This window comes from Erpetoichthys calabaricus, chromosome 11 (genome assembly GCF_900747795.2).
Source record: "Erpetoichthys calabaricus chromosome 11, fErpCal1.3, whole genome shotgun sequence".
NCBI lineage: Eukaryota > Metazoa > Chordata > Cladistia > Polypteriformes > Polypteridae > Erpetoichthys > Erpetoichthys calabaricus.
In genome coordinates this window covers 58,983,922-58,990,760 of record NC_041404.2, presented here as the reverse complement: position 1 = coordinate 58,990,760, position 6,839 = coordinate 58,983,922, and the positions used below count along the sequence as shown (strand labels likewise).

Below are 6,839 nucleotides of genomic sequence, written 5' to 3'. Positions count from 1 at the left end.
GAGGCTGTGGTTGTGAGGGGCACTATATATTACACAGATAGAAGGCCTCACTTTGCCTTTGTGAGATTTTTGGGGGTACTGGGGGGTCTCTTGCTGCTTTTTTCTTCAATGCCTAAACTTCTTCTTGGAGATCAGTGAACTTTAATAATATTCTGCATTTACTTATCCGCACTTTTGAGGATAAAACAAGTGGATGAAATACACAAGATAAAAATAAAAACAATAGGTTTATTATTGTCATAGAAAACCACTTTTGAGTTAACATATCAAAACATATAGAAAATATAGCTATGGATTATAGATATTTATATATTACTTTGGTTCATAAATAGCGAGAGCAGCTCGCGCAGTGCTTTGTCAGGACGGTACCAAACTTTACGGTACTTTACAATATTCTGAGGTATTTCTATTTTGCCCCTGCCTGCCCCCCCCCCCCCCCGTCCTTGTAGGAATACTGCAGCATGACATTTGAGTCCAGAAGGCCACGCTTTCCCACCCCATGACACAACACTCACAGTGCAGGATTTCTAAAAGTCTTCCTGAGAATAATCAAAGGCCACAAGCAATGACACAGTGACATGTGCCTTATTTGGGGGGGGTCCACATGTGCTAGCTTATCAGACCAGCGCCCGCGTTCTCTTATGCCAGTTCACCTCACGTAACAGACAGCCGGCCACTGCTGCCCAGTCGTGGATCTCTGTGGCCATGTAGCTCTGCCGGCCATCGCCCACCTGCTCAGTCTCTGTACTTTCGGCATAAGGAGGACGGGGCGCTATATAACATTATTGCACTATGGAGTGAACAGAAAAGGGCGGTGGGGTTAATGTCAGTGTGTGAGAGTCTTAAACAAGAGGGCCGAGGCCCAGGCAGGAATTCACAGCTTTGCTGTCCCATCAAGGCCGAGTTGGCGCGTCTCCACACAGCCACATGCAGGCGTCCTCTCGAATGCTCGCCATACTCTCTCTTTGTTCAGTCCTTAGGAATTTGAAGACCACTGGTGGACGGAGGGGGGGTGGGTGTCTCCCAAACGCCCCTCGGCTTCTGCTGCCCCACCACTGGGGGGCCAAGTCAGGTGATGCCTTCACCAAGTCCTAAGCGCCACTTGCTTGCAGACGTTAGAAAACGACGACTCGGGCAGTCAGTGGGCTCAGCAGCTTGGCGAGGTGGTGATGGGGCTGTGGAGGAAGGTAAGGGGGCTGGCGGTGGAGTGGACTGGGATGGAGACGGGGAAGGTGAACACGGTGCCAGTCTTTCCTCGGGCCGGACTGCCAGCCTCCGCGGAGCAGGAGGAAGGCGCCAAGACCTGCGACTCGAACTGCAGCAGCTGCCCCATGAAGCTGAAGTTGGGCGAGATGATGCTGCGCCGCTGCTTGACAAACTCGAAAGCTTCATCCAGTTTGACCCGGTTAGTCCTCATCAAGTATGCCAGGCAGATGGTGGCAGAACGGGAGATGCCAGCCTGGCAGTGCACAAAGACACGGCCTCCTGTGCTTTTTACAGAATCTGTGAACAAAAGATGACATAGCAAATTAGTTGAAAAGAAAAGTTTTTCAAAAAAAACACCCAAAAGCCTGGCATCTCTTTTTGAACAAGAAATGTTAGAAAACAGGGGAGTTTGGGGCACCACAATAAACAAACAAATAAAACAGCAGGCAAACAAAAGGGGGCCGCGAGCGCCGCGGTGTAATCATCCAAGGAAACGGCCAACAAAAGCCCATCGGGAGTGCTTTGGCCGCACAAAGGGGTCTGCCCGCCTCCCCGCTGGGAGCTGCCATCTGCGAGGAAGGCCAGCGGCAAGTCGGCGCAGCCACCTTTTGTTCCGCTTCAACAATAGACCCCGATCAGTTTGACACCAGTTAGACATCCGCTACGGCGCTCAAAGGCGACGCGGGGGCATGACCTTGTGGTTAACACAAGAGGAGACCCTCAGAGACGGGCACAAAGAGTGTGTGTGTGTGTGTGTGTGCACGTTTTTGAAGCGGGGTGGGAACAGGGCGGTTTTGTTCACTTGATGTGGGGGGGGGGGGGGGGGGGGGGGGGTGGGGGTGACATCAGCCGACACGATTACCTCATAGGCAGGCTAACCAGCTGTCGGCAGAAAATGGAGGGAAAGACGCAGAATTAAAAATAACAGAAGAAGAAGAAAGGAGACCCACCAGAGACGGCAAGTACAAAAGGGGCAAAAGAAAAAGGCGCCATCACGTGACTGGCACTCACCGATAAAGTCAATGGCCTCGTTGAACCAGGAGCTGATGTCGGCTTTGTGGTTGTCCTCCACCGGAATACTCTTGTACTGGTAGTGGCCTTCAAAGTGATTCGGGCAGTTGGCAGAGACGTTAATCAGGGCAGTGATGCCCAAGGCGTCCAGCATGTCCTTCCTGGAGGCATGATAGGCACTGCCCAGATAGAGAAATGGAAGGATTTCCACAGGTCCACCCTGCCAAAAAGAAAGAAGAAGAAAAAAAAAATTTAGTTATCACACCCAAGATGGCACAAGAAATGTCAAATTGTGAAGTGGAAAAGCAGAAAATGAGGAAGAACCCGCGTGTATGAAATTTCAGAGAGCTCAGCTCACGTTGACATTCATTTAAATCGATTAACCTTTACGCCATACGAAGAGAGTCCGCAATAATATGTTTGGCACATTTCACTGCGGGCACACAAGTGTGAAGGACAAAAACTTCTTATATAGCGCCTTGACTGGTATAGAGCTCTACGTACATTTGTGGGCTCTGGGGGGCACACAAAGGAGGTGAAGTGGTGCATTGAACGAGGATTCTTCTCATTACTGTCCAGAAAATCTTAAAACCCATAATTCTCTATGCTTTTATATTATATGGCGGGCACATTTCCCCTGAACGGTGACTTACGATATGTGGGATATGATTGGTTACGGTTACTTCTGCTCATCCAATTGGAGCTCAGGCAGGTTGTGGTCACAAGCAGGATTTGAAGTCTAAAGCTTTAACCACAGTGGCACAATGCTTACCAAAAATGGCCATGCCACATATAGGGCACCTATCACGTGACATCTGAGAGTTTACAGAGGTGACCCAATGTCACCCATCTCATCCTGCACATTTAGGCTTGCCATCTGGCCTTTTTCTGCACCTGCTTAAAGGGGAGAGAGATGGGCACAAAGCAGGCACCAGCTATGACTGGCACATCACATCCTAACATTTATGTCCAAATTTATTTAAGGCAATTAAAATCAAGAAATCAATCGTGCATTGGTAGACCGAGTAGGCTGCAGAAGGTTTGCTGCCCAGTCCTGCCAAACGTTTACCATCCTTGGCATCTATAGGGTAGTAAAGACAGCAATGGGGATTTGGCACAACTTGGGCACGCGTCAGGGCTTCATCCACCCCTGTTGGTCCATCCAGGTGAGGGAGTCTGATGTTGAAAGACCAGAAACTCCAGTTGACGTCTGGGACGTTAATGAAGACGTGTCAAGGAAGATTTATTTAGCAAGAAGCCGAAAAGTCAATGATGTGGGCACTAAACTGCTGGTACAGCGAGAAGGCTTCCAACAGAAAGTAGGACACGCGAGTCGTGAAGCCATTCCATGACTTAACCCACTCTTAGGGGGTCTGGAAGGCTGGGTGCTATCCTGGCAGAATTGGAAACAGCAGAAGAAATCATCCTACATGACGTGCCATTCCACGACAGGGCAGAAAACTGATTTATGTAACCCTTCATACCAATATAAAAAAGTATCAACAGCATATGCCAGAGTCCATACTGGCATGAAACACAGTTGGGGCAGCAGTGGAAAACGTTTGTTTCTGCCCTACATGCCAAAGAAGCATAACTGGCAGTAGTAGGGGTATACTGGCAGCACTGGGTACAAGGTAGGAGTAAATCCTGGACAGGATGCCAGTTCATGACAGGCCACGTCCAGCTGAGTTTATTGTGCCTTACAGTTCCGTTATTGATGCCAATCTCTCTCCTAGACATATCGCTAAGTTCTGGTATCGAATCATTTTTATCCTTTTGATTATTTAATGGGCAATAAATTACAAGATCCAAGGAGGTGGCATCCTTGGGTAAGATAGCTTGCCTCTTTTCAACTACCCAGAGTCCAGACTTCATCTATTAGGGTAACGTATTCGGTTCTCTACATCCGCCTTTTTATAAGAAATATGAGAAAACGTCAGAAGACCATTCAGTCCACCCAGCTCGCTCGTGAGGCTAACTTGTCCCAATGTCACATCCAGCTACTTCTTAAAAAGGGTGACAAGGCTCAGACAGAATCACCTGTGTATACAAGAGGGACTTTTTAAAAATCCCATAAACAATTTAATGGGCAGTAATGAGAAGATTCAGCTACAGCCGAGGTGGAGTTCTCCTTCAATCAGCCCCTTTAGCTCCTTTGTGTGCCCCTGGCGCTCGGACTCCATCTATTAATGTATGCAGATGCTAGAAGGATTCTGTATTTTAAAATTTATATCAGCCTCCAACAGAAGAAATCTGACAAAGGAGAGGAGACCACTCAGTCCAGCTAGATGTCCCATTAAGGTACTTCTTATGGGGCACATTTGAACTGCTGTCCTGTCTGAGGTCTCCACCTCCAGGCATTCCCAGTGTAGCTGGATCTTCTCATTACTGTCCATTAAATCATTTATACAAATTAAAAAGTCTATTATATAGGACACCAGCAATGTGTACAGAATGCCTAGGAGATCTATACAGTCATTCTACATACTGCCGGCAACATATATAACAGACCTTTTAAAAATTGTATAAATTAATTAATTAATGGGCAGTAATGAGAAGATCCAGCTACACTGGGAATGCCTGGAAGTGGAGACCTCAGACAGGACAGCAGTTCAAATGTGCCCCATAAGAAGAACTTTAATGGGACATCTAGCTAAAACAAATGGGCTGGCTGGACCGAGTGGTCTCCTCTCCTTTGTCAGATGTCTTATGTTCTTCTATGGAGGCCCCACTGGCGACCCTTGAGCACAAACTCCATCCATTAAGTATTATTATCATCTTCTCCACATCAGGCTCTTCTTATCTCCTGCTTAGGATAAGCAGATTTTAAAATGGATGGATTGAGGATTCAGATCTAGTGCTTATAGGAGAGGTTTCTTTTATTCTATTCTAATAATGCTTTAATGAAGAGTAATGAGAAGATCCAGTTAGACTGGGAATCCCTAAACGTGAAACCCTCCGTTCCGCCCTTGTGTGCCCCCGAGCTCGGACTCCATCTACACGTCTGTAAATTCTGATCCCAAACCTCTTAACAGTCAAGGCGCTATAAAAAAAAAAAGAAAAAAAAAAGTTTGTGTCTTTCAGACTTTCGACGACACCGACGTGTCAAACGCGGATCGCACTCGTGGTCTTGTTTTTGTCGCTGTGCTGTCAGCTGTACAGACTGATGGCCACTTTCACGCACTGCCGCTACGTCTCGTGGGTAAAGGTCGGTTTACACCACCGGAGTCCCGGCCAGCGCAATTCCCACCCATTTATCCCTTTGAAGTTAGGAGACCCCCCCCCCCCACCCCCAATTATTTAGGAATATGTCAATCTCTTATCCCCCCCACCGTTTCTCACCTGATCGTAAAGCGGTGTCCCGCACGAGCTGCATCCCGACTCGGCGCTTCCAGGCGGGCATCCGGCGCTCAGCGGGAGGCACAGTCCTTGGGGCGGTGATGGCTTGGTACACATCTCGGGAAACTGAGAAGAGAACGCCTCGAAGCCCCCTGAAACAAATTCAGAGTGAGAAAATAAAAGTGAATAAAGGGGGCTTTTAAAGGGGTGACCGTACAACGCGATCAGAATGGAAGTCTGAAGTGAAAAAGTTCAGCGATGTCAGGGTCCTCAGGACGACTTACCTCGAAGCAAGAAGACGCTGGCCCCGCAAGGCTCCCGGCACAAGGCGGACACGGCCAGCATCAAAGTGCTCTCCTTCTTCACTTGCTCCAGCTCGGCGCTGCGTTCGTCCAGGAACACCACGGCGGCAAAGCCACCGGCCAGCAGCCTGCCGCGCGCCTCTTCGTTGGGTACAATGTGTTCGAGCCCGAGCCCGCCACGAGCTCGCCGGCGCACGATCGTGCTGAAGCGGACGTTGGTCGAGCCGGGGATGTGCGACGAGTTATACGAGAAGAAAGATCGGCAGTCCAGCACTAGGCAGGCGGAGCCGTCCCCCTGAAGCAGACTTCGAAAAGAGGCGCAATCAAGGCTCTGTACTTCCATTTTGACCATAGTAGGCGGTAGAAAAAAAAGGCGGCTGTGGAGAGGAGCGTTAAGAATCTCAACAAAATAAAAGGAATGCGAATAAATATTTAAAAAATGAGGCTCCTGATTTGCAGTGTAAAAAAAAATAAATACTGTCCTTCCACAACAGGAGCAGATCGTTCTTAATGACGCGCTGAAGTGTGGTATTCCTTTGTCTTGACCTATCCGTTAGTGTCCGGCCGGTCAGCGAACGTCCAGACCTCTTTATTCTTTAACCTTCTCTGCCCGCCACACTCAGCTTTACTTTATATACTTGCGGCAGGGATCTTTTTTTTGTGTGTGAATGAGTTTTTTAACTGACGTCAAAAAGCTCCGCCCATTTTGGCTGCCGGCCCTGAAAATTTCACAAACGTCATCACTTCAGTAGGGTGGGGTGGAGGGGGAGATAAACTGGAGATCGCCGCGCTCCTCGAAGTGATGACGATGCTGATGTCAGCCTCTGGCAAGTTGGCGGCGCTCCAGGGGAACGAGGCTGGTGTGTTGAACGCAAGTCTCCATGGAGATCGAGTGGAGCGCGCTCCCGGATCACGGAGACGAGCACTAGGACCAAGAGAGAGGTGGGCTGGGGGGCGTTTCTCGTTGTCCTTGGAACTGCT

At 48.8% G+C, this 6,839-nt stretch overlaps 1 protein-coding gene across 1 annotated transcript; it reads right to left on the bottom strand.

Moving 5' to 3' along the window:
- Positions 1–208: 208 nt before the first annotated feature.
- Positions 209–6,485, bottom strand: dusp1 (dual specificity phosphatase 1). The gene is made up of 4 exons (XM_028813128.2): positions 5,841–6,485; positions 5,560–5,708; positions 2,218–2,437; positions 209–1,503 (listed from the first exon to the last, which is right to left on the bottom strand). Exons 1-4 carry the CDS (start codon positions 6,208–6,210, stop codon positions 1,148–1,150), a joined length of 1,095 nt encoding a protein of 364 aa, XP_028668961.1. The 5' UTR covers positions 6,211–6,485; the 3' UTR covers positions 209–1,147.
- Positions 6,486–6,839: the final 354 nt, after the last annotated feature.